At 39.5% G+C, this 27,848-nt stretch overlaps 1 protein-coding gene across 1 annotated transcript in view; it reads left to right on the top strand.

The window, feature by feature from the left end:
* The first annotated feature begins 1,541 nt into the window (after positions 1-1,541).
* The window catches only part of LOC311222495 (uncharacterized protein), a 34,912-nt gene continuing 8,605 nt past the window's right edge, over positions 1,542-27,848 (top strand). Inside the window, exons 1-12 of the mRNA XM_084306810.1 lie at positions 1,542-1,630; positions 1,983-2,058; positions 2,949-3,017; positions 8,461-8,494; positions 15,425-15,475; positions 17,098-17,175; positions 19,148-19,284; positions 19,832-19,951; positions 20,452-20,482; positions 25,526-25,547; positions 26,168-26,192; positions 26,797-26,835. Coding sequence (XP_084162936.1) covers positions 1,984-2,058; positions 2,949-3,017; positions 8,461-8,494; positions 15,425-15,475; positions 17,098-17,175; positions 19,148-19,284; positions 19,832-19,951; positions 20,452-20,482; positions 25,526-25,547; positions 26,168-26,192; positions 26,797-26,835 — 681 coding nt within the window. The 5' untranslated portion in view covers positions 1,542-1,630; position 1,983. The remainder of the gene's footprint in view (positions 1,631-1,982; positions 2,059-2,948; positions 3,018-8,460; positions 8,495-15,424; positions 15,476-17,097; positions 17,176-19,147; positions 19,285-19,831; positions 19,952-20,451; positions 20,483-25,525; positions 25,548-26,167; positions 26,193-26,796; positions 26,836-27,848) is intronic.

Raw genomic sequence — 27,848 nt, 5'->3', positions numbered from 1 at the left:
CTCCACCCGTTCTGCTTTCTGCCTCCATAGCTTTATTTTTACTCAGGCACACTTAAAAAGTTTTGCCAAAAGAACAATGTTATGCAGAAGTGCAATGCCCTGTTTCTTCCCCTGCTCCCTTTGAATAAGACAAAGGTACTGGCAGAAGTCTTAGTGTAATTACATCTCATAAAACAGAAAAAAACTCCCTTTGCTGGGGAATCATACTCTATTCAGGCAGCTCTATTGCCAAGAAGCTGTGAGCTACCACCAGCAGTTTAAGTCTGTAAGTACACACCGCCAATTCCTTTTGTGTTCAGACCTGGTCTCTTTTCAAAGATGTAGGAGCCTGCTTTCTCCCTTTTTGCTCCTCTCATTTTTTATTTTTATTTTCCTATGTGCATTTATTCTTTCACTGTGCAGTTGCACTTTTAATATGTATTTTTTTTTTTAAAAGAAGAGTATGGAAGCACTGTTGAAAATGTACAGCGAGTCCCTTTTAGGTTCTGAGGTCAGAACTGCAAAGAATTACCAAGGGGTTTAATGTGACTTTGTATCAAGGCTTCTGACTGTTACAGAGATGCCCATGAAAATCATCAGTACAAATAATGCGATTTGTCTCAAAAAAAGGGGGCACAACCCGGTATCAAAACCTGCTATGAAAAATGGCACTTCCTGAACCAAAACAGTGGAGAACAAGATTAAATAAAAAGTGCACGGAGACCTGCCAGCATCTTTGGCCTACCTGTTTTGTTTTTTTACCTGAAAAATGGGTATTGCTCGATCCCAAAGATTAAGGGAACAACGTACCTGCACAAACACGGCATGAAAACCTACCGATTTGTGCAGGTAACGTGTGGTTTGCCCACAAATTGGGCAGGCTTGCCGTTTAGTTTTAAGGCTGGCGAAAATTTCGGCACACGACACCCTAACCGCTCGCTTCGGGGAAGCAAATTGGACGGCTCCTGAGGAATCATAGCCAGGAAGGGAAACACTTTTGATAACCCGTGGTGGGACCCCTACCACTTCGTGCACTTTGTGCTGCTTTGTGTACAGTTATCATAGACTCCGAGAGCTATCTGTAGCGGGATAAATAAAAGCAGGCAGTAAAAAAAAAAAACAAACGTGGGTTTTATATTCTGGAATTTTGTTAAAAACAGGTGCACTTTTGTGTTGTTTTTTGGTTCTTTTTTTTTTTTTTTTTTTTTTTTTTTTTGTACTGTTTTCTCCGTCTGCTTTTAGAGGGACCTTTCCCGTGTATTTCTTAAATTATATTTTACATTTATTTACCAGCCGCGGACGTGTAAAGTTAAAACAGTCGGAAATAAATAAAGAGAATTCTAAAGATTTGCATTTAAAGCGAAGCCCTGACGCGAGTTTGTACTCCCACACCACCCCCCCCCCCCCTTAACGGGCCGGGAGGGGCGGGCTGAGGGGAACGGTTGGGGGGGGGGGGGCGGCAACGGGGCCGCGCGCGCAGCCGCCCTGCGCTCTGATTGGCTGGGGCGGGCGGCTTGGCCGTTAAACGGCTGCGGCGCGCGCCGGCGGCGCCCGTGCCCGTGCCTCTCCTCAGTGCGCGGGCAGGAAGCGGAAGTGACGCCCGTGCCGGCGGCCGTTGGGGGTCGTTACCGGCCGGGGCCGGCCCGCTGAGGTACCGCCGCCTCCTCAGCGGGAGGGAGGGAGCCCGGGGGGGCGCGTCCTGTCCTCCCCTGCCTTTATTTCCCCTTATTTTAGTATTTTATTTTAATTTATTTTTATTTTTCTACGTGGAGCGGTTCGAGGAGCGCGACCCAGCGGGGCAGGACGTTATTTATTTCTCGTAACCGCGGGGAGGGAGGGGAAAAAGAATAATAATAAAAAAAAATCCCTCTCCTTTACCGGATTCATCCGACCGAGGCACGGCTCCCGGCCCCGATTGTTCGCCGGAGCGTGGCTTTTAAACAGTATCTCTATTTATCGTAGCTTTTCTTTTTTTTATTGTGTGCGCTGAACCGGTTTTGCAGGATGAGCGCCGTGACTGAAGATGTTAAGCCAGAAGATGCCAAGCCGGAACCTGAGAAAAAAATCTATTATTGTGAAGTGAGTGCTCTTCTCGGTGGCTTTTCAGAATGCGGACTGAGCTTCAGGCATGAAAAATCACGCTCCGAGGAGGTTGGGCAGATCTAATCCAGCTGCAGCGTGGCAGGGTTGTGAGAGAAGCTGTTAATGCTGGAGAGTAACTTGGCCAGTTGCTTGTCTGGTGTTGTGAATGCAGTTTGTGTTTGAGTAGGTGCAGGTGTAGTGTAGTGGTTCTTAACTGCTGCTGTCTTTTAAATCTCTGTTAGCTATTTCTTACGGTTTTAAAGGCTCTTAAAGGCATGCTTCTCTGTGTCAGAACTTAAGTTTCCATATATCATGTGTTGTGGTAGTACTGAATTGTTTTCTGGTGCGGTGAACTTACAGGACAGTATGTCAAGAACACTGACAATATTAGCCTATATTAGTCACTGCTTTTTGATAATTAAACTTGCTAAAAATTGTAGATCTGTGTCCTCTTCAATTATTGTGATGGTCTGTGGATCCTAATGAAATGCATATGATGTCCTATACTTTTTATGATCTTGTTGGTATAACAGTGAACAGGGTTGCAGTTACTCTGGAACACAGTTGTGCTTCTATTCCTTTCTAATCATGTATGATCATCCCTTTCTGTTGGCTGGAGAAGTTCAGGCAACTAAGAATCCAGCAAGTGGAGGTATGAGGGGATGGGTAGGCTCTTATACCACCTGCTATATTTCAGTATGCATTCAAGTACTGTTTGAACAGACCATTTCAGTGCTCTGCTCCTAATGTCATGCAGACTGTGCTGTTTAAATTGAAGATCTTGAAAATCTTGCTCTAGGAGTAAGTTTATTTCCAGTTTATACAATTTGCTGGCTACAAAATACCAACAGCATAACTGAAGATGTGCTTTCAACTTCTCTTTCTAGGTTTGTAAAGTTCCGTGTATGAGTTCTATAAGTCTTCAGTCACACTACCGTGGTGCGAAGCATAGAAAGGTAACCTTTTTCCATGTTATGCCTATATGTGAATTTAATGTTAAATCTGGGATTCTTGCAAAGTTCAGTACCTGTTTTTGTGTGTATTTAAGTGCTTCTCTAACTTGCTTGGTGCATCTGTAATAATTGTTTGCTTAAAAATTCCTAAGGAAAAGATTTTATGGTGGGCATGTCAACTCTGTTCTGTTCAGCATGTAATTTGCAATATTAGTAGTAACTGAAGGTAAACTTCTGTTAACTGTGAAACTGATTTTTCTTGAATTACACAGTCACAGATACTTAAAGAATACAAACTTCTACTTGGGGGGTAGTTGATGAAAGTACTGCTTGATGTTCCAAGTCTGCAGAATTTATTTGTACTTTGAAGAAAACTGGCTTGCCTGGAGTTTGTACTCCTAGAACAGCTGTTACTATATCCTAACACTTTGTGCAGGAGCTGTGTAACCTTAACTACCAAGCCATGGTTTCACTTGTTTAGAGCATCTCAATAGCAGCTTCCTGATTTACTGTCTGTCCTTGTGTTTTGCTTTACTTTGCTTAAACTACTGGAGTGTTCTGGGATGATGTATTGAGGAAAAAGGGCTTTTACAAATGCTGTTTGACTGAACTTTTGACTGTTGTTTGGCTAATAGCTGTCTTTGTAAAACTCCACGCTCAGTCTAAAAAGTTGAGGCATGCTCATTTGTCTGCTCTGTCCTGTTACTTGTGATTGCTGTCATCAGATGGTGGTGGTGTGGTACTTAAATGTCTGCTCTTTTTCCTAATGACACTTTAATTTTATTCTTCCTGGAACACTACGAAGCCTAACTGCAATGTTTTTAAGTATTTGAATGCCCCTTTTCTTTCAGCTGTAGATGAAGGGCATCTCCCCACTAATTGGTTTTCAAGACTGATTAATTGTATGTCCTTATGTGCTTGCTGATTGCTTTAATACTGCTGACATATACTTCTTCGAGTCAGTGGCTCTCCAAACACTTCTCCCAGGATTCAGTTGTAGAGTTCTCCGGTGATCCAACAGAAGTGCACAGTACTGAGTATTTTTAATATCCTGCCAAATGCTCTTGCTGATGCAAGAAGGTCTTCTGGTTTTGTGGTTGCTGCTTTTTATTTCCTAGCTAACCCTCGTAGCAATCGAATTATTGCTGTTTTTCCCCTTTAAATTGGAAAAACTAGTGATAATTTTCCCTGCAAATCTGCATGTTGTTTGCCTTCTGTTCCTGGAAATCAGTGTGTGCTAGGCTATGTTTTTGAGCTTTATTGAGCTAATGATAGGTTGTGAACTGATGCTGAGCAAGTTGAAAACTGGGCTGCTATTTGGGGTTAACTGTTAGTGCTCGTGTGGGGTCCTGGTAGATCACATGACAGCACTTCTGTAGGAATAAGTCTTCAAGATCCCATCATTGTTTTCAACTACTTCTAATTCTTTGCTTCAACTTCGCTATGTATTTTGATGGCAGAAGGTCAGGATTCTTTGAGATGCACAGAGAAGTTTTTGTATCACCAAGCCTGAAGTAACTATAGAAGTCCTGAGTTTCTCTTCATTTTAAGATACAGGCTAGACATTGATAGAGAACAGTGCTTTGTGCTCCTTACCAGAGTAATTATTCAAAATTGTTCAGAGTAATACCACAGGATGTCCTGACAACACAAAGAGGTAATTCTCCACTGAAATCACAACAGTAGCCAAAGCAGCTATTTTTTGACTTGTCAGATGACTTTCAGAAAAACAATTTTTAAAATGGCTGTGGTGAAGGTACTTTGTCAACTGCTAGAGAAACCTTAAAGAACACATGACACAATGCTTTGTTAGGAAGACAGTCACTGTGGGAGGAAAAAATCCAAGAAACAAATTGAAACACTTTGCCACGTGTGAGCTGAATCTCCTTGGCCTGCATTTCCTATAGCTCTTCCAAGAAAAGTACATGACTTTGAGCAGCTGCACTAGTGAAGCCTAACTCTTAAAGATTTTTAGGGATACTTCAGTTGACTCTGTACATCTGTTTTTGTGTTGTGTTTTGTTAGCTGTGTCATTTAGTTATTCTGGGGCTTGGATAGATACATGAGACATTTATCTAGGTTGCTTCTCCATACTTCCATGTTTCACCTCTCTGTTGACCAGCTTGCTCACCTGTATACCAGTACTGCTGACTCCAAATGAATTTTATGTTCTGGTTGCTTAGGCAGCATCTTTCTAAATCTCAGCATGCCTCTAAGGTGACTGGTATTGAATGCACTGCTTGTATAGTTAGGGAGATTTTTGCTAGTAAGCATTGTCTAAACAAATAAAGACTTGTTTTGAAATCTAGTTCATGTGTGCTACACTTCTTATTTAATAAGACTCCAGGAATGTTGCTTTTGATCACTTTGAGATTTTTAGGAAGATTCTGTACTGATTCTCAGTCTGGGTGTTTGACAGTGTAAATGCTCCTATTAAAGGGAATGCTGCAGGAAGGGAAAATGTAAGTAGCAGACAGGAAAACCACAGTCCTTTTGTGGCAGTATAGGCATCCTACTCAGTCAGACAGAAGTTTTCTTCTTACTTTCACCCAGAATATTTTGTTGCATCCAAAATTAAAATAGAGTAAGCCTGTACCAAAAGCCTGGTGGAATTCCTTTGACTGTACTGGAAGGTAATAACTTAGTACATGAAGCCAAGTCAGTGTTCTTACAAGAGTGGGTGGTAAATTTCCACTTGTGTCTTTAGTCTCTGCAGGCTAGATGCTCTATAACCTCTTGGATTGATGTGTGATGGATTTGGAGGGGTAGGAATAAAATGGATGACTTCAAAAAAAAAAAAAAAGTAGAAGCAACTTTCAGGTCTTCTGAGTAAATGTCTGTAATGACATTCCAGTTTGTTACTGGATTGGGGTTTTCTTATCTGAAGCCTTTTCCATTTGTACTTTGCTGTGAAGATCTAGCAGCTTTTTCCTAACTGGTCTGAGTAGCTGCTTTAGTTGAATGATAGATCAGTGATCTAATGGGAAGGATCAAGTTATTTGTTTGATTTCAGTGGTATATGAAGCTCAAACATCCAAGTTCTCATGTCTTTGCTTAATTTAAAAAATGTTAGATAATTTCATTCTGTATGGTCTGCTTCTCTGTGAAGTTCACTTAGTTTCTATTCTTGAGTGTTTTTTTTGTTGTTGTGCCAAGGGTTTGCATTTCTCCCTGATATCAGTGTTGATGAAGATGACAGCTTGTGTCCTTGAGCTGGGGTTTTAGAGTAGTATATGGTGTACACATCTAATTTTCCTAGTGCTGATAATTTGAGGCCTACTTTATGAACCCTGCAAGAAGTACTGATGTAAAAACAGACTGGGATGGCCACAGTATACACGAGGCTGTGTATATTTTGTGTTGAGTGCCTTGTGATCTTTGCATAGCTGCATACAGATGGGCTTCATGGTGTTGTTGCTGAATGAGTATGGGGGGGATTGACATCAACAATAGCATTTGTGCATTTTTCATATAGCTGTTAGCTCTTGGAAAATTGGAATTGGCTTGTTATTATATAGTTTGAGAACAGTTGAACACTACTTTCAGTGGTTATGGTAAGCTAGTCAGAAAACACTGCACATCAGAAATGGTGGTTGAAAATCTGAAATACAAACAACTTACCTGTCCTTTGATATGGCATTAAAATCACCTGTGCTTGGAAGAACATTTCAGTTGGACACTTGTTTTGATACTTGAAGTGCTAACATAGGTTTCAGGTACTGGAAACTTGCTGTGCCATTATATTTTCTGCCTCAAGAAGTGTTTAGTATGCTGTTGTGTTCTGCAGTTTATTCTCATGTTCCAAACCAGTTTAAAATGTAGAGCTCTAGACATTGTCAACCTCACATGATTAGAATAAATGCTTTCAGTGTATAGATTGCTAATATCTAGTTTATGTGACTTCAGATATATTTAGGAAGAAGTAAATGATGTTTACACAACTATGAAACAGTGTTTTGTTAGATAACTTGTGAACTTGAAATGTGTGAAAAGTAATTTAAGAAGTAGCTCTTGGAGAACTGCACATGGAAGGCTTGAACCCTGAGAGACAGCAGTTTTTGAGTTGTGGCTTCTCAAAGTTAGACACTTTGTTAAAAGTTACTCTAACTTTTTACAGTCTTAGCTCAAAAACAGCTGTTGTAACTTGCTTGTGACACGTGGCCCAGGGCAGAGAATAAGTTTCTTACCAAATGTGTGAGAATCTTTATTCCTGATGTAGTTATGCTTTTTTTTTTCCTTAAGACCACTTGAAAGATAAGCAGAAAACATCACAAGTAAAGTGGATGTATCAGTCTCAGCTGTGGAACAACATTTTGAATATTAAAGCAGTAATCCAAGTGCAATCCGAATTGTCTGAAAATGGTCAGGAAGTCTTTTAATGGCAGCTCACAGTTTCTGATGTTTTCTGCATGTCTGTGAAATGTTAGGTATTAGCAGCTGTTTATTGTAAAACTGGAGCAGAATGACAGGTGGTTTTGTACACAGTAGAAATGCTCCTGGCAGGATAGCTACCAGACAGACTGCCTGTATTCCAAGCTTACAAAATCCTGCTGAGTTCATACACCACCCACTCACCTGTGATGATACTGGCACTTCGGTGACTTCCATTTTAAAACTAGCATGGAAGAACCGTTCTGTTTCCTGAACAAACACCTATTGTGTCAGTCTTACCTCTTACTGAACTGTTACGCTGACCTGCAACATCTCTTCCACAGCACTGAATGCTGAAAATATAGCACTCAAATCCATGGAGTGCTCAGAAGCAAACAACTGTCCTTCTGGTAGAAGGATGACACTTCTCATTCTTTTAAATGGGAAGTTTGTGTTTATTTGCCAGAAAGGTCTCCAAATGCGTCACTATTGGTTTTAGCCAGGTTTTTGAAATGGAAAACTAAATTCTTTTTCCGAGATGTTTCCAAAAGTGATCTGTCCTGAATTCAGCTGATGAAAGCTGCTTTTCCTGTTCTTCATGATATGAATAAACTTCCAGGAGACTTGGCTTGTCTGGAGGTTTATCCAGATCCGCCCTATATGGTGGTGGAGCTGTTCTTTGTTAGCTTATTTTTCCATTTTTTTCTTGGTTGTTGTTGGAACTATGGTTTTTTGAACTTTAGGAACTGTACAAGCTGCAGCCATGCAAAAACCAAGGTTTTGTCTGGCATCCTTGATATGTTTCAAACCATAATCATCTCTTAGAACTTAACACCAAGGCTTTCTTGAAATTAACCTTAACTGTAAGTATACTTTTGGCAGTACTTCCAGCTTTTGCAGAAAATCATAAAGGCTCTAATTTTTCCTATCTGCTAATGGAAACTTTGGCCTGTATTGTAATTTGTCTGCAAAGGCTTCATTCAGAAAGTACAGGGGTTTTTCCTTCAAATCATGCAGCACATTAATTTCTTTTTCTTATTTTATTTTGGGATGACTTGCACCTTCATAATTAAAGAAAGAAAAAGCCCTGAGACCCAAGACTGTCTATTGTAAGTATAATGCTTTATTCTTTCCAGCCTCTTAGTATGGATATTGCTTGGGGGTTTTAATGTGTTGCTTTTCCAAGTAGTTCAGTTATTTGCATTTGCCAGATCTATGTCTGTAGCTGTGTTTCTCTTTATATGCTGAATGATCTCCTGAGATTTTTATCTAATGAACAGTTGAATAAAGAAATGTTTTAGAGCATGAAGCTTTAATTATGCTTTCCACACCTAAATATTTGTATATCTATTTAGCAGAGGGATGCATAGTCAGTATATTTCTTACCTTCCCAGGCTAAACTGTCTTCCACTTGTTTGTCAGCTTTCTGCACTCACTGCTAAGCTTCAGGTAGTATGCTAAGCACCTATGCGTGTAGGCTAACATAACGCTGTTGCAGCTGCTGCTCTACCTGTGCTGAATTTGCCTAGCTGCATCACGGGAATGTTATGCCTTTCTTTATTGTAGTGTGGACTTGGAGTAGCAAAGACCTATTCAATGTAAACTGAGTTGTTGGGGTGTCTCATCCCCATAAGCTGAGAACATGCTTCCAGACTGTCATGTGCCCGTGGGAAATAAGAGTAATGGTAAAAGACTGGAAACTTGGGATAGAACTTGCTCACAGTGGACATGGAATGATGTAAAAATGCTGATGTACAAGATTTTGAAAGGACTGCAAGCAAGAGAACACTGGCATACATGGGAGTATGGCTTAAACAATTTGAAGATTATGAAGCAAGAGGGACTTACTGTCAGTCATCACAAGAAATAAGCCTCTAATTTCTAGTTTGTATTTTCAGCATGCTCTCCTAAGAAACAAGCCTTACAGAAACACATTCTGGCTTTGTTTGTTCCCCAGTATCTCTTGAACCAGGTTAATCGAGGGTTCCTGAAAATGCACATCTCTACAGAGAAGAGTGATGTCAGTCTTCTACTGAGGGAAACATTGCAGGCTGAGCTCACTGCCTGCACCCTGGAGAATCAACATGAGAGAACAACACAGAAAAAAACACTGGTCAGGGTCTATTTTCTAAGCTGCTCTGGTGGTTTAGTGCTGAAAATGGGATATCAGTGCAAGATGTGATTGAAGTGATCAACTGAGACGTTCTGCCCCAGCAGATGTGAGTACTGTGTGCAGATCTTCAGCTTTTAGAAGTACTGGTAATGCAGCTCCTTTTCAGAACTGTAAAAGTTCTGAAAGCACAGAGGTCTCTTCACTGTCCGGTGGATATGAGCAGTCTAGAATTGTATCTATACCTCAGCAACAACAAAAGATTTGTTTGGCCACAGGCTACTGTTTCTAGCCAAAAATGGGTTCCTACACCTCTTTTAGTATTCCTCATTGGAAATGGTCCTAAAAAGTAGTACCAATGATGAATTATCTTGCAAACTTGATCACTGAAGAGGTTGTTGCTTCAAGACCCTAACATCTTGTCTGGGAGGAGTGGTGCAAAGAGCAAATGGGACAGAAATTAAGATTTGAAAAAGAGGACAGAAGGAATGGCGGCAAGACAGTAGAAAGAGTGGTGGAATACAAGAGTCTGTTGCAAAGACCTACGGCTTTAGAAGATGATACTGCTTCATGTCCTGCAAGCTCAGCATTCCAGGGAAGTTTCAGGGTAAGAACATACGGTCATTACAACCACTGCATTCCCGGAAATGTCACAGGTCAAAATCTTGTGACTGTTTTATGGAACTGGAAGAGAGGTTCAAGTTCCTAATTATTAAAGAGGAGAATCTTTATGTGAAACTTTGGTAAACAAGCTAGAGTTAACTTTTGGAGGAGTCCCAGCATCACAGGATACTGCATGGCAGAAGCTTTGTAAATTGTTTTATTTCATCCAGACGGTTCTGAATCTTAGTGATCACATTAAAGCTATTGACATCTTCCTACTTGTAATGTGAAATGAACAGAACAGAGGCATGAGTATTATACTGCTTTATCCATCTTGAATTCTACTTCACTGAAGATCCAGACATGGGAAGCCAACTTGTAAGCCATTGTCATGGTTTACTCGTCCAAAGAAGGCCAAAACATAGCTTTGTAAAGTTTATTTATATGTTTCAGGGGTGTGTGGTTTTGTTTGCTTGTTTTCTTGTGTGTTGGGGATGGGGAGGTTGGGGTTTTCATTTAAGGTAGAAAAGCTTGCCACTTAAGGAGCTTTTCAAAGATGGCAATCCAGTTTTGATGCTGGGGACCACAGTGCACAATCATTTACTTAAAATTTGTCGGTGGGAGGGTTTGAGAAGTTCTGTACGTGTCACTAGTGACACAATTATCCCTTGTCACTGGATCCAGGGAATCCATTGGTGTTCTGTCATTGAGATATAAGAATAAACTCAGAATATGCTTGGCTTTTGTGTTTTCATTTTAACTGTTTGCAGACATGCAATAAGCATGAACAAATGTGTACAGTTCATGGGGTTATGTAGTGAAGTATTTTGAATAAGCACAGATATTCTTAACTTACATGCACTATGTAAAGTATGAGTCCTGTGTCACTTCAGGATATAAACTCATGGGTTGCTCTTATTGCTGTTGGGTTCTTGGTTGTTATCAAACAACCCAGTGAAAGTGAAACGTGGCAGCATGTTCATGGTGGAATCTGAAGGACCGGGAGCAAAAATGTAAGGATATGGTCAAAGTGAAGGATGAGTTTTCTTGGAAATCACTTGGGGCAAAATCTGACGGGTATCTGAAATGTGCAGTGTCCAAAGAAGAGTGGGTACTTCAGAAGATGAGGCTTGGCATACTTAAAATGTACTACATAGTATAAGCAATTTCTTCCTTGCTTCGGAATTAAAAAAAAAATAAAATCCTTTCTCATCAGGGAGAGCAGGACCAGTACTGGTATCATTCACAAACCAAAATTACAGGAACAAAACCCACAATTATTTGGATGCTGAGTATTTCCAGCAGTGGGGAGCGTGACTAACCTGACTGTTTAAAGGCAATCTCATTGCCTTTAAAGTCAGTGAAGTCAGGAAATGAGTCTGTTTACAGATGCTTGTGTTTGGAGGAGTACCACTTTCTTGTAAGAAAGACATCTGGATATCATTCAAGTTTCCATACAGCAAAGCTATCAACAAATTATTTTTGTGGGGACAAGAACTTGGTTTCTGGTTGTGCTTTATCTGCCTGCTTTCAAGAAGTTTAGAAGACAATCTCAACAGATGATGTGGGAAGGGAAGATACTGAAGTCTTAAGACTTCACTAAGTTAAAGCTCAGCAAGTACATGAAGTTCAGTTGTGATTTCTTCATACAGCAGTAACTGAACAGATGGAAGGTTTCTTTTAGCTCTAGTTGAGGCAGTTGTATTTGTATGTTCAGGCATCAGGATGGAAGGAGATTGCTACCTCTCTTTGGCCAGAGGAGGCAGAAGTTTGGAAAAATGTTCTTGCTTTAAACAAGAGGCACTAAACAGTGGGGGAATGAAATTATACATGTTTGGCAGCACTCCCCGGGCAATAGTGAAATCCAGGGGCTTACTACTAGAACAAAGTAGGGGGAATATAGAAGATGAGCCCTTTTAAAGCCACTTCTGGGCTGCCTGACTGCATTGGTGAAATTATTTTTCCACAACTTTCCGCAAAGAGTGGATTAATGGAATTTTTGCACAGCCTGTGGAATTCTTCAAGAATTACAGGGAAGTGCAGAGTTAGTTTGCAGCGCTTCCTCAAAGACTTCTCCTCATAGAAGGTTCTGAAAAGTGTAACGAGGAATGTTGTAGGTGTTTAGCTGTTGGATCTAGCAGCCTGCCTCTACATTCTTCAACTTTGAGCCTTTAAGTCATGTTGTGAGTAAAGAAAGCTTTGTTATAATCATTCTGTAAAGCATGGGGCTGAGGGGAAGAATCGGATCTGAAGATAAGCTGCACTTTAACTGCACAGCAAAGTTATTCCTCCAGTGAGTGAAAGAATAAATCATATTCTTCCTTGAGTTAAAAAATGGAAAACTGATCCCATCGGTCTTATCACAAAGCTGAAATGCTTTCTTAAGTTTTATTTTCTTAAATATGCCTCTCCATACTCAGTATCTGTCAAGCATTAGTTAGTATATGTAAGGTCTTACAAAGGAAGGGAACCTGGAAGTTCTTTTGAGTTCAGTCTAGAACAGAAAATACTTCAGAAGTCATCAAAATAATAAAGTGCTAAGATTAAATGCTAGTCCAGCTTTATCACCTCTCTTAGAGTTTCCCCCTGTACGATGGAGTGTAGACTCTGTGCACTTCACTCCTTGTTTTCAAAAGTGAATCTGTTGTGCTGAGTCCACTACATTGTTGTTGGTGAGTAATTGTATTGGCAATATCTGAAACTGTCGTTAAGTTTTGAGACATAGCACTTTTAATTTTGGTAGTTAAAATGAGTGTGTGCATTATAAATGCAGGAATAGATGCAAAAGGTGGAGTACAAAGAAATATGCTCAGGCCCATGTCATTAAACATTAAGTATTGGAATGAGAAGTGTTCTGGTGGTTTTGTTCAGAGTATTTTCCAGATACTAGTAATCTACCTAAAAATCCTCATTTGGAAGGGATTTCCTGAAGCTATTGAACCTAACTTCCTGACTGAAGCAGGACTACTGCCAGTGCCGGAGGATCATCACAAGGCTTCAATAAAAGCCTTGAACACTTCCAAGGACAGAGCCCTCTACCTCTGTTTAATCAGTCCATAGTTGCTGCCTTCCTTTTAAAGAAGAATTTTATCCTAACAAAATAAATCTCAACCTCCTAAGCAGCTGTTTATTATGATTTTGCCACCTCCCCCTAAGAATACCTGACTGTCAGCTACAAAGCCCAGTCTAACCTTCAGGTCTTCTGCCCTTCCCCTAGACCCTATGTTTTTTTTTCCACATTGCACTATAACTGGGAGAGGCACGAAAACAGACATCCTAAGTACCACATGCAGGAGGATAAATTACCTAGAAGTTTGCTGCCTGTGCAGGCTTCCAGTAGGAGGTTTCCTTGTTTATAACAGGCTTGCTTTTGGCCACTACCCAACTTAACATCCATCATAAGCGTCAGGTTCTTCTCACCTGCTCAGCCTGTGCTCGTGCATGGGGTTACTGCAGCTGTAGAGCTCTATTTCTTACCTTAAAGTTTCTTTAAGGCTCAGTGCACCCAAGATCCTGCTCAACTAAATCTTTGAAGTCTTTGTATTCCCTGAATTCATCTTGTCTGTGAACTTTCTAAGGGTTTTCTGTGCATTTTCAACTGGGTTACTGATGAAGAGGTTAATTGTTGTGAGCCCTGGAACTGGTCCTTGGGCTACACTGCAGCTTACTGGACACCAGGAAGAGGCTGGGCTGTTGGTCATTGTCCTCTGATCCTGGCAGTCCGGCTGATTTTCAGCTCATTTGTCAGCCTGATATGCTTTAAGGGAAAATACTGCTGTATGGTGGTTTTGAGTTGCTTAAGAAATAACCCCTTGCTACTAGAATTACAAAGCCGTGAAGCTTGTACACATCAAGCTTAAATGCTAGCATCCAAAACTAGCGTCACCACATGGGAGAGCATCTTCAGGATTATAACTGCTTTTGTGAAACTTAGCAGACATTATTGACATTATTGTAACAGCCTGCAAATGTTTGAAAACAAGGAAAGAAAAAACACACACTTTGGTGGTAGTAGGAGCTACAACTGTTGATTTTTAACTTGACTGTATGTGTAAGCCTCAGCCACATTATGGCAAGCTGCACTGTGAGCTGCTGCTGGCACAATTCTCTGCAAACACAATATGGTCCTGGAAGTAAACAAATTAAAGCATGAAAAAATCAGACTGCACAGGTGCCCATTTGTGTTGTTTGGTGTTTGGCCATGTTGTCAGACTGCAGATGCTGGAGCTGGAATCTAAGTCAGGCTGTGTGTGAACAACTGAACAACTCTGGAAACAAGTAGTACCTGCAGATACTTTTATTTATGCTTTTTATTTTGAAATCTTTGAAGCTTTTTACTGAAAAAAGTGGATATCTTACTATGAGAAATCAAAGAGGCCAAAAGGGTCAATCAAAGAGGGTTATAAGATGTTTTCTTATAACCCTCCCTTAGGTTAGTATTGTGTAGCTGTTTGCAGAATATTTGCAGCTTTGATCTGATATATAGTTCTAATATGCATCTCTTCACTGCTAGTCTTACGCAGAAAGAGGAAGAAACCAGTGCTGTATACAGGATATATTTACTATAAGTATGGAAAATCTTTTCACTTCAAAAATAGGAATTGCGTGAGCAAGTATGTAGTCTAATTTTTCATGTTTTTTAAGCTTAACATAGCTTTCAGATTTTTCAATAAGTGCTGGTACATCAGTTTGTTTTAATCTTGGATTTCATGATTTACAAAATGCTGAGAGCATCATTAAAGCTCACCTGGGATACGTCTGCGTATGGATTTAAGGGAGAGGGGGGCAAGGGAAAGAAGTTACAAATGAAGGGAGTAGAATCGTGTTTACAGAAGCGTGTTCAAACATTCACCCTGGAACTGAGTGGTTAAGAATATACACAGATACCTATGTAAAAGAAACTACTGTTCTGCATAAAATTTAATGACCTAGGGCTGTGCCAAGGCTCTAAACCTTTAGATGAAGATTTGTCTATCAGGCGTCAATGCCACTGGACCTCCAGTCACAGACAATAATAGCTAAAATAACTATAGACAGTATGAAAAGCAATTAAAAATGAAATAAAAATTGAATACCGTATGCTTCTGTGATACCTATATGTTTGGTATGTTGTGGGGAAGGTGAATGGAAACGAAGGCTTTTTCTTGCTTAGAGGAATAAAGTTAAAGAAGGGAAGTGTACCAAGATGAAATACTGTTACCACTGAGCCTATATTAAACTTGCACAATGAAGATAACTGTTCCGTTCTTTAATGTGTTTGGATGATCTACTCTGTACTTAATAAAAGTATGGGAGAAGTGATCTGACTGTCAAACTGTCATCTTAGGTCCTCCAGCTCCAGCCCGAACTCCGATGAAGTATGAAACACAGAGACCAGGTAGCCGAATAATATAAATAAGCTAACCTCCTTTTTAAATGCACCTTTGACATTGATAGTTTTATGTTAATGATGATCAAAGCTTTTTGTTGATGATGGGTTACTCAGAAGCAATGCAAGTTACCAAACACTTGAACCATTGCTTTTCTTTCGTGTGAGGGTTAATTTATTTAAGGAAAGTTCTTAGGAGGATATGAAGTTACAGATATTTTCACTGAAATACACTTGAGACAGCAGTGTTTCTTCCTGATTAGCTGACACTAATTTGTTTAATGTTTTTTAGCTCATGAAGTTTTTAGCTGAAAATTTCGTAGCATACATCTGTACACATACAATACAGTGCAATACAATACAGAACAAAAGCACGTAAAACAAGAACAGTATGGGGTTTCTCTTATCAAGATAACACTAAGACAATATCTAGTTGCATGTTGAGAAGCAAGAAGAAAACATCCACTACCTTTTAAAGGCCTTTGATTTTTGTCAACCTCTCTCTTTCCAGATTTAGCCTAAAAGATCACATGTCAATCACTGAGAGCTACTACACAGGCACGGAAATACATTATAGCTCTGTAACACATTGAAGTCTTGGTACAGACATGTACAGTGTACATGCCCAGTACATGACACCAACTTGCTATGTGGCACCTTTGTCACACTGTGCTGCTGCTGCATGTCACTTTGGACAAAACAACAACAACAAAAAAACACACATACAAACTTTTAACAAGACTTGTAAAGTTTTGGTGGGTTTGGGCCGTGCTGTCCTATGGCAGGAGGTATCCCATCAGGTGTTTTCTACCACAGTGAAGTTACAACAGGTATTCTTTATTAATTAAGTGCTGGCACCTCGTGAAGTATTTTTTTGTGTGCAGCACTAGAATTTGTCTTGATTGCAGCAAAAAATTGCTCCCACTGGAACGAATATTTAACAGGCATAGAATTTGTTATCCTCATGAAATGTTTTTTATTTATTTATTTTTAAACTGTAACCTGCTACTCTAGAATGACAGAAGACAATAACATATTGTTCAGTGCCTATTGTATTTCCACTTCTGTTTGCTCAGGTTTGAAGAAACTAGCAGAGTTTATGACTTCTCAGGAAATTCACTACTAGGTTAAAATACACATGTATGCAGTTAGGAAGATGAGTTCTATTTCCACACTTTTTTTCTCAGATTAAAAACATAAAAAACACGTATTTTAACACTTCAGCATGCTCTTTTATAATGGCTAACACTTAAATACATTTAGTGCCTCTGGTTTTGCAGGTAGATGTAGCTGGTGCTCTGAGTTGACTCCTTTAAAAGAGTTTAAAGACAGTGTAAAAACTTTAAAATCAGTAAATTGGAATCTGCTAGAAGATCTCTTTTATTCCTATGATTCTCTTGAAGACATTAATTCCTTGTATGTTAAAATGTTATGGAAAATGTAGTGCTGGAATCTTCTTGCGAGTGATTGAGATCCTAGACATTTTGCTTGCTCATTTCAGATTGCAAGTTAATTTTGTCCTCTGTAAGTCCCACTAGGAACTTCTTTAACATCACAGAAATTATGTGCAAGCTGTCTAATGTATTTGGTCATTTTAGTGTAATGTTTCTTTGTGTATTTTTTTATCTCAGTGAAGAGGGGACTCACAAAGGACATAACCTGTCTGAAGGATTTTATGAATGATCCCAAAAGAGAAGAACCTCTAGTTGGTATGTTTTTGTTTGTTTGTTTTGTTTTCTAAATGGTATGTCTTTGCATTTGTGACAAATAGCTTTCCTTTGTTTTGAAATAAAAAGTGATATTTTAAATACTGTTTCATTTTTTGTAACTGATATTGGATAATTAAGATAATTTATCTTGCACGTTATACCTTTTTAAAATTTAGCTTGTTATGCGATCACCGATCACTGTAAAGGCCACCTCTTCTGTACACCTTAATCATAAGATAACTTGTTCCTGAAGGAACCATCTCTATGAAGATGGTTTTCATGGAATGGTTGGGGTTGGAAGGAACCTCTGGAAGTCGTGTTGTCCACCTGCCCTGCTCAAGCAGGATCACTGAGCAGGTTACCTAAGACTGTGTCCAGATGGCTTTGGAATAGCTCCAGGGATGGAGACTCTACAACTCCACAGAGAATCTGTTCCAGTACTCAGTCATGCTCCCAGTGAAAAAGCATTTCCTTATGTTCAGATGTCACCCCCCGTGTTTCAGTTTGTGCCTATTGCCTCTTGTCCTGTTGCTGGGCACTGCTGAAAAGAGCCTGGTTCTGTCTTCTTTGACTGTCCCTTCACATGTATTTATACACACTGAGGTTGATGCCTGGGCCTTCTCTTTTCCAGGCTGAACTGTCCCAGCTCTCTCAGCCTTTCTTCGTATGAGAGGTGCTCGTGCCCCTTCATCATCTTTGTGCCACTTTGCTAGATTCTCTCCAGTATGTCCGTCCCCCTCTTGGAAGGGGGAGCCCAGAACTGGACGCACTACTCCATGTGTGGCATTACCAGTGCTGAGTGGAGAGGATGGATCTCTCCTGTTGGTGATGCACCTCGTGCAGCCCAGGGTACTGTTTACCCTCTTTGCCACAAGGCCGGCTCACATTCAATTTGGTATCCCCCCTGGGCCCTTTTTTGCAAAGCTACTTCAACATGTACTGGTGCTGATTGTCAGTGGCTTTAGTGTTGCTAGTATATAATGGTGGCCTAGAGAAATATGTTCCCTAATAATGAGAAGAAATGCTGATAATTTACTTTTGGAGTTAAGATTTAACAGTATAACGCAGTAGTGGGTCTGAGATAGTTAACTTTCTTCATAGCATCCAGTATGGTGCTGTTTTGGATTTGTGACTAAAACAGCATTGGTAACACACTGGTGTTTTGGCTGTTGCCGAGCAGTGCACAGTATCAAGGCTTTTTCTTTTTCCTAGCCTGGGTCCCTGTCTCCCACCCCTGGAGTAGGCAGGAGATGAGCAAGAGACTGGGAGGGGACACACTCAGGACCACGAACTCAAACTGGCCAAGGAGGACATTCCGTATCATCAAACTTAAATTTTTCAATGTATCCATAGTCTTCCAGTCATTTCTAGGAAAGAAATTAAGAAAATCTATTTTATTTCCTGTTAATTCTTAAAAGTTTATGGGATATTTTGGATAATGCAGGACCCAGTTTTGTGAAGTATTGTTCTTTTTGCATGCACTTTGCACTACTCAAATGCTGTCCAAATTACGTTTGACTAAGTAGTTTAAATGGGATCTTTTAATACAGATGCTTGTGTGGCATTTCCTATCCTCATTTTCTTTTTGACTGACATTTCTCCATTGTCTTACATGACTGTATTGAATGGAATGTTCTTTTTTGGTTTCTTAAAAATATCCTGGGTGAAAAAGTAGATAAATGAAGGATTTTGTTCTGTTGAGCTTGCAAATCTGCTATAGATGATTTTTTTCCCTTCAGAATAAAGCACTGTAAAGAGAGAAGTTCAACTGTTGATAATAGATCTGATTTTTGTGATCCTGAATAAGTGTTGAAATTCTGAAAATGGAATACTCTCTTTCTTATTTTTGGCTTTTAGTGAGCCATCTTGAAGCCATTTGGCCATTTAGTGAAGCCATTTGGCTTTTAGTGAGCCAGCTTTTGTTTATAGTAGTCTGTTGTAAGTATAGATGTTTGTAACTCTTGTTTTACAGGTTTAGAACATGTGGTTGAAATCAGATTTGAAGGAAGAAAAGAGCCGCATTATGAATGCAAGCTGTGTGGGTTTAATACAGAGATGGCACCCATGATAGAACATCTCAGCGGGTATAAACACAGGAGAGCATACATAGTGAGTAATATATCCGTATTACGTTTTGATCACAATTTCTCTAAGATGTTATCCTTTATTTCTATATGAATACCTACATAAAGTTTGAAGTTTAAACCCTCATATGATAAATCACGAATAATTGTATGATTGGCTCTTCCTGAGTTTGATCAAGATAAATAGCTATAAAGCTGCGAGCTATTGAGGAAACACGATCCAGGGGTGCAAGTCGGTGTCTGCTCAAAGTCTTTTCCTAAGTATTTTAATCTCATCCAAGATCAGGTTCTTGGGCATTGGTTCTCTCTCATTCCTCATTATGCCCACGGCCTTCTTGGATATTGCACAGAAGATGTTACCTTTCAGTAGTGAACTTCACATAGTATCTGAATTTATATGATTTTAACATTAACCTTTAACTAGTGGTGCTACCGAAATGAAACTACTTCCTAATGTCAAAACAATGTTTGCTAGTCTTTTGAAAGCTTGTTCAAAAAGTGAAATGTGGCAACTTTTTAATGTTAAATTAATTTTGGTGTTGCTCATCTAAAGCTATTTTTTTTCTCAATAGTCTAAAGAATTTCCAGATAAAATGAAGAGAAAGACAACAGATGTAAAAGAATGCAAAGTCTCATTTCTCAGAAGAATAGCAGGAGAGCTAGAGAAGACCGAAGGATTAAAAATGTATAAGGTAGTTGGAAGTAAATATAAAGTATTGAATAATGTATATTTTATCAGTGCGTTTATGATTGACCTACTAAGTTAAAAGTACTGCTGACAAATATTGTTACATTCCTGTGTGCATCTAGGAAATGTAGTGTTAAATAGAACTAAGACTTAAGTCACCCTAAAAAATCTGGGGAAAAGAACAGTAGAATTGAAATTCCTGTTTATTTTTAAAAAGTTGTGGGTTTTTTAATATTTTTTTTTCTAAGATAGAAAATGTCCTGACAGAATTAAATGTTTCAGAGATTTTAGTGCTATACTTCAATGACTTTTAATTTATGTAACTTGCATTTTCTCAAATTTCATGTATATTGTTAAGATTATATATAATCTATAAAATTATGGGCTATACTACTCTAGGACAAATAAAAGTACTTGTTCTATCTCTAGAGACAGTTGCGGTAGGGACTGTTGGTATAAAATTTTAATCAGAAAATCTAATAAAAATCTATGTCTGTTTCCTAGATTGAAGGTTACATAAGACCAAGTACCTCACGTAAGTTTCTGAATTACTTGAATATATTATATTTGACAGCCCAAACTGGCCTAATTTGAATGAGTAGTTGAACTCGAAGCATTTGACTGATTTAAAATACTAAACTTGTACGTAATACTACAAAATGTTTTGTTTTCAGAGATTTTTCCAGTTTTTGTGTATTTGAAATGAGGAAAGGAAGGAATTGTCAGGCTTGCAATGTTTCTTAGATGTTTTTATAATTGGTTGCTTCTGGAGGTATTTTAGATAACTACAATAATTTGCTAATGAAGGAAAATGAAATAGTATGGAAATACAGTGTTTGATGGGTTCCTCTGAATAAGGTTATAAAGCCTCCACCTCATTTCAGTCATTAAAAGACATAAAAGTTGGTCCTGAATCACTGATAGAAGTTATAATTCTTTAGCAAGTTCATTGGAATGAGTAATGGAAACCAAACCCCCCAACATAAAAACAGCATCCTCACTCCATACAGTGTGGTTGGGTCATCTTTTGTTACTGTAGATGTGCAATGGTGCTTACTAATGCCAACCTGAAGAGGTTTTGTGTCTCTTGTGAAGGAGAGGGACTGTGACCCAGTAATCTAGTCCAGTGATTCTCAGTTTAGAATAAACTTTATGAATAAGTTCTAAAATCTTTAGAACTATTTATGTGTTGTAATCACCAGTCTGAACTGTTGGTCAGAATCCTGGCGTAGAGCTTTTTAGCAAGGTGTCCTGTGAGACCTAACTACCTTTCTGTGTGTGAATCTGGATGAACATTGTTAATATCTTGTCTTGATATGGGAATATTACGGAAAGTATGTTCCTTTTCTCCTTTATAATGTGGAAGTCCTCAGTAATGTAGAAGGTGTAGTACTGAAAGTTCATCTTCTAGAATAATCTATAAAGATTTTTAAAATTTCAGAGAAAAGATGATCCAGATTCCTAGTAATTGAGGGGCAATATAGGTGATAATCATCTTTCAGGTAGGCAGCATTGTATGATGAAGGTGGTATGGACTTCATAGTATTTGACATCATATCTGACTTCTGTAAGACCGAAAAGAGATGATCAGGTATCAAACTGAAACACCCAAAACAAAACAAACAACAACAACAAAACGTGATCCTACAGAATATGAAGAACTGCAGCGAACAGAGAAGAGTTAACTGGCTTAAGCGAGTGAATGTTGTGCTGTACAATATTAAATTCTGCTTTGGTTAGGTGGTAAAGACAACATCAAGTTCATTCCAAAATAAAACCACTCTACTTATTTAGAAGGGAATCATGATTATTGGTTTAGTAGCTCTGTGTGTTTAGAGTAGATTGTATTGTCAAAGAATAACTTCTAGCTTTAAAGTTCCATTCTACTAGCAAGAGTGAGTTTGAGGATGTAATTAGGAGATGCCATCTGGTGCATGTACTAGTTTGTCAGTGACAAAACAGACATTAACACCAAATTTTGGCAGCTGCAGAGATCATATGCAAAACCAAGATAGGGTTATGTATCCCTATATATATATATATATATATATGAGATGCCTTGGAAGGATTGGTTTGTCGCTCTTCTTCAATTAAAATTTTCTTTATTTTCTAAAGAAAGATTATCTGTATTTTGTCTTGAGCTTCAAATTGAAGATGCCATCATTTTAAGATAATTCCTGTAATCTGTTACTCAAGATAGAGAGTTGATGGGCCTGAAAGCCTTATAACATTCTTTTAAGAAGTACGAGGGTATGCATGAGCACAATGTAGTACTATAGCACTTGAATTTCCGATCTAATTTAATCTCTGAATTCTGCCTGCATCATTTTTTTCTTCCTAAAAACAACTATTAATGCTGCAACAGAATACAACTGGAAACTGGAAAGAAGTCCACAGATTTACTGAGTTATTCCTTGCTTGAAATTAGAGCAGATAACTGGAGAAGCTTGTCTGTATCTTTAGTGGGGAAGGGATAACTCCATGCATCAGTACAGGGTAGGAAATGACAGACTGCAGTCAGCTAAAAAGGTGTTGGTGACTGTGGTGGGTGCCAAGCTGAACATGAGCCAAATGAGACTGCTTTCATTTCACATAAGGCAAATCCCATGTTGTGACACTGCAGGTGGGCACAGGCAACAGACTGGTGGACATTCATATTCCCTGCTATTTGATACTGGGAAGGCCAAACTTAGAATACTGCATCCAGTTTTGTTCCCTCTATTTGAAGGGGAAGATGGAGAAATTGGAGAAGAGGGCTGTGGAGGTCAGAGCATGTACCTAGGACAAGGATTAGAGGTTTGTTTAGATGGGAAAGAGGGTAAGGGGTGATCTGGGAACTGGCCTTCAGGTATGTGTAGGCTGCTACAAAAATGACAAAGTGGTTGGTAGTTGCAGGCAATGTAACAAGATTGCAGCCACAAGTGGCATTTTGAGAGGCTTTTGGAAAAACTTCTTTCCTAGAGGGCAGTACAGCACTGGAACAGGTTATCCATAGGCAGATCATGACATGACAGTTTAAAATCCTCAGGGGAATGAGGAAGCCAAGTACCAGATTAATGACCAGGGGCTTCAGGAGAACAGTCTTCATCTTCAGAAAACTGATCCAGCATCCCTTGAGAGACTGCCTTAAAAGGAAAAGACACCCAAAAGAGATAATCAGTCTTCAAGGAGAACCTTCTAAGGAAAAGAGATGATCCGTTCTGCAATGTGAGAATATAGAGGCATAACAGGTGGCTGGTGTGGCTGAACAGAGAACTTCTAACTGATCTTAAATGCTAAGAGGAAGCACACAGAATCAGAGGCAGGCTGACACAAACAACTGTGTAGGCATTCCAGATGAGTTTGGGGTGGAATTAAGAAGGTGAAGCTTGTTTGGAGGTGAAAGGAATCTGGAGGTCAAAAGGAAGGCTTCAGCGTGTCTGACGGCAGCAAAAGATGTGGCCTGCTGTGAACAGAGCAAGTAACCTAGCGATAAAGAACATGGAAAAGGCTGAGTTATTTATTGCTCTCTTTGCCTTCATCTTTACTGACAAAGTCTGCTCTGAGGGCTTTGTGCACAGCTGTGAAGTCTAGGGGACCATGGCATTACCCACTGTAGAGAAAGGTCACTTTAGGGAATGGCAAATGGAGCACGTGCAAGTCCATGGGACAAAATGGGGTGCTTCTGGTGTTGAGGGAACTGCTGTCCAATGTCTCTGAGGTCGTGGTGATCAGAGGAGTCCTGTGGTGACCTGAAAAAAAACAACAGACAAATATGCTTAGCTTCAAAAGTAAAGTGTGTGGCTACAGGCTGACCCAGACCTTATAAAAATTATGGGGATGCCTTATGGACATCATTTACTGGTGTGTAAAGGTCAAGAAGGTGACTGGGAACAACCAGTGTGGATTTACCAAGGAGAAACTGGGCTTGACGATTGCCTTTTGCTACAGCATGGGCTGGCTCTGTGGACGTGGAAGGAGGGATGGATGTCATTTTAACTACAGCAAAGCTCTCAAAAGCCTCACTTAGTGTTTCTGTAGCCAAATTGAGATACAGTAAGACTACACTGTGGATAAAAGGTGGCTGGATTCAAAAAGCAGTTGTCAGTGATTTAAAGTGTGTTGATTGCTTGCTAGTGGCACTCCCCAGTGGCTGATCCTGGTGTCAGCAATGTTTGACATGCTCAGTAACAACCTGGATAATGGGATAGAATACACCATTGTCAGATTTGCAGGTGACATCAACTGAGGGCAAGGCCTGGTATGTGGTAAAGCAAAGCTGCCTTGCAGAGGGGTCTCAGAAACCTGGTGAAATGGGCTGTCAGATATCTGAAGTTTGACAGAAGCACATGTGAAGCCTTACATTTGGGATGGAGCAACACCCTGCTGGATACAAACTGGATGCTGTTGGGCTAAGGGAGCAGATCGTAAGAACCTGCAGGGTTTGATGTACCACGATAGGAACACAGATCAGCAATGCACTCATGGTGTAATGAAGGCTAACAGCATGCTGGACTGCGTTATTAAGAGATAATAGCAAGTGTTTATTCCCTTCTTCTCAGAACTCATTAGGCCACTTCTGGAACAGTGTCCTGTAGACATGAGAAACTTTGGTGAATTTGTGGTGAAACAGCAGAGGACTCACCAGCTACAAAGATCCTGCAAGGACTGGTTCATATAATGTGGAGAACAGCTTCAGGGAGCCAGTTTGATTAACTTGGAGAAGGCAGCAGCTAAAAATCTGATCTAATTACTGTCTTCTGCTACCAAAAATATGGCTACAGAGAAGAAACCAGATTTGAAGGCACGCAGGGAAAGAACAAGTATCAACATTGACAAGTTGCAATGAAGGCAATGCTGATTGAATGTATGAAAGGTTCTACACAGTGAGTGGCCAAGCAGTGAAACTGCCTGCCTGAAAAGGTGGGAAATTGCTGTTCTTGTAGACTTACAAAATTCAGCTGGACTTGGGCCTGAGCAGCCTGGTCTAATCTTGAGGCAAATATTTGTCCAAGTTAGCAGAACTTCAGTTCTGCTTGAGTAGGGCAAAGTTTCCAGCCTCTGATTAGCACTCCTCGTCTCCAGCCATCTTCTTTTCAATTAGGGAGGACTTGGTAGGCTTACTGAAAAGGTAGCATAAATTGCATAAGTCAGGGAAAATGATTCTAGTGTTCAGCATCCTCATCTTACAGTTAATTCTTGTTGTAGCTCATCAGTATTTGTTCAGCAGCAGGTGGTCAGAAGGCAGTAACATGAGTCTTTCAGCTATGTATTGTAGGGGCAAATGCATCATTTGTCTTAAGAATTATAACTTGTCCTGTTGCTTATCCTGGAACACCTTAAGAAATGTGAAGTTATGTATGATGCAGTAGCTGACTCTCTGAGGCACAGCTACTGCCTTAAACAGACTACCTTGTTTTACTGAGCTTTCCCTCCTTCTTCATCCTTGTAAGACTGTACTGGCAAAAAAAGATTATTAGTCCTTTAAAACACTGCAGCCACTTTAGGGACAATAACAATTTGTTTTGTGTAGTGCTTTTATTGCAGTAATATGGTGGAAACCCTATGTTGGTGCTAATCATTCTTTTTAATTTTCTAGCCCCGTCAAAGAAGAAAGCAAGGTGAGAATACAACCTCCACAGGGGAATCGAAAGGGATTTTTTTAACGAGATCACTTTACTTACTAACCAGATCTGTAACAAACGTTGTCACATATGGGGAAAATGTAGTGTCTTTCCACTGTAGTTCTTCATTTTGTGTAAAGTGTTGCTTTCTGCCTGTGAGGAAGTAACCTGAAATACAATTCGATACTCAGTTTATAAGTAGCTATGACTTCTGAAATATTTTACTGGTTATGCAGTTCAGTAACAGTCTGATGCACAAAGACACTGCGATTCAAACTTCAAGGTGTTACCACTTTCTCTGGGATGCCATTGCCTAAATTGTAGAAAAGGCACTCCTGTTCATTTAGGAAGGAAAAAAGACACCATTACTTTTACTTAAGTCATCTTCTTTAGCTGATGTGTAAAGTTCATCAGTACTACTGTTGTTTTCTGAGATCCAGAGTAAAGACCTTTAAGAAATACAACGCTTTAGATATGCTGTAGAAAAATATATCCTGTATTGGTAAGTTAGATACATTTGGAAATTTAAATATTTTGATTCGAGATACAAAAAGGAAGCTTAATTTTTTAGTAATCTTTAGAATGCATCTTAATATTTTTCTTTCTTTCTTTTTGAGGTGGGAAGATGATCATAAGCATGAGGTATGTAGAGGTAGTAATTCTGCAAGTGCCTTGTATTTTAGCAGTTTCCTTACACTTGCTTTGCTTTCTTTTTCTCTGAAAAGCTTTTACTCTTTAGCTTTTTTGCTATTTTACTAATATTAGTCCAGAAGCAAAATAACTGACCTAACGACCAGAATTTATGTTCATCACAGCACAAGGGAAATAAATACCATATGCCAGGATGCTGACCCACCTTAGCTCACATAATTACTGTTTAAAATCACCAAGTCTGAAGCTCAGTGGCTGTAGGCCAAATCTCCCAAGCTATGCTGCAGTCTCCATTGCCTTGCCACTCTTCAGATCAGAGGTGTTCTGTACTGAAGGTTTGGTTTAAATCTTACATCTAAGATTTATAATCTATTTTTGTCTAATTCAGAGGTTAAACCCTAAATGATCTCTCTAGTGTCTGTCTTGAGCAGCACTGGGCTGTTGAGGCTTAATGTTACGTGTTTGCAGCTGTGACCTACAAATACCATCTTTCATTTGGGTTGACTTTTGTTGTTAAGCATCTTGTTTTGTACAAGATGGTGCAACAAATGCTGTAGAGTTCAATGTTGTAATTTTTTCTTCCCCAATCCCACAGAATGATCCTGTTCGGAAGCAGAAAGCTTTAGAGTTCTTGGTACGTATGTAGAGTAAGAATTTGGTAAGTCTGAACAGTTGTGGAGTTTCACTGTGTGAATCAGCGAATATTGTGAAGGAGCCGTTGGTTACTGCTCAAACTCATCTGACCACAGCATTCATTTCTAAGGTACATTTTGGTGGACTTTGCTCTTGGGAAAGCTAGAGCAGCTGTAGCTTAACGTTGGCTGAGAACAGCATGCTGGATTAAATCTGAGCTCTCCTTCTGTTCCCTGGATCACTCTTCCCTTTGCTGAGGAGCCACCCCGACAAGCAGCATTAGCAGTACTGATGTTGCTCAAGTGCTGTTGGCTGCCCGTATCTACTTCCTAGGGCTGGTGAAGGACCTGAGCCAGCCGGTTCTTGCTGCCTGTGGTGCTGTGGCTAGTGCTGCTGCTGCAGAACTGGGCAGCCAAGTGAAACAGTGATAATAGAGCACAGTTGTTGTTGGGGTGGAGAAGCTTTATCTGTTCTGTTGCTGTAGTCAGTGGCGTAATAAACCTTGTTTTGCCTTTTAGGCTTATGTTGTGGAAATATCTGACCATGTATCTTTGCCTTTTTATTCCATCAAAGTCTTGTTCTCTTGAATACTGTACCTAAAGCAATTACAACATTTCATTCTGAGTCTGAATTGCTTGTTTCTACTCTGAAATCACAAGTAGACTGTCGTGAGATGTGTGCTTCATTTCCAGCTGAAGAATGTTTTTTCTCTTTCAGTCTTCTTTTTTTTTTTTAATCATTTAGTCTGTAGTTACTTGTGACTTTAGGAAAAGGTATAGAAAAAACAACCTAGGGATAATCAGTAAACTACCAAAAATGCTTGATACAGTTACTGGCTTATGTCTAATGAAGAGGTATCACATCTACTCCTTGTGGCATAAGACTACTCTATATTATTGTAACTTTCTGTAATCACTTGTAACTTCATATACTTACTAATCCTTCTGATTGGACATTAAAAACGCAGATAAACATACTTGTTCTGTGTTTATATAGATATATTAATGTATTTTG

Source organism: Netta rufina (genome assembly GCF_964035555.1).
Source record: "Netta rufina genome assembly, chromosome: 2".
NCBI classification, from domain to species: Eukaryota; Metazoa; Chordata; class Aves; order Anseriformes; family Anatidae; genus Netta; species Netta rufina.
Note: the sequence above shows the minus strand (reverse complement) of the source record. Positions and strands in the feature narration are given on the sequence as shown.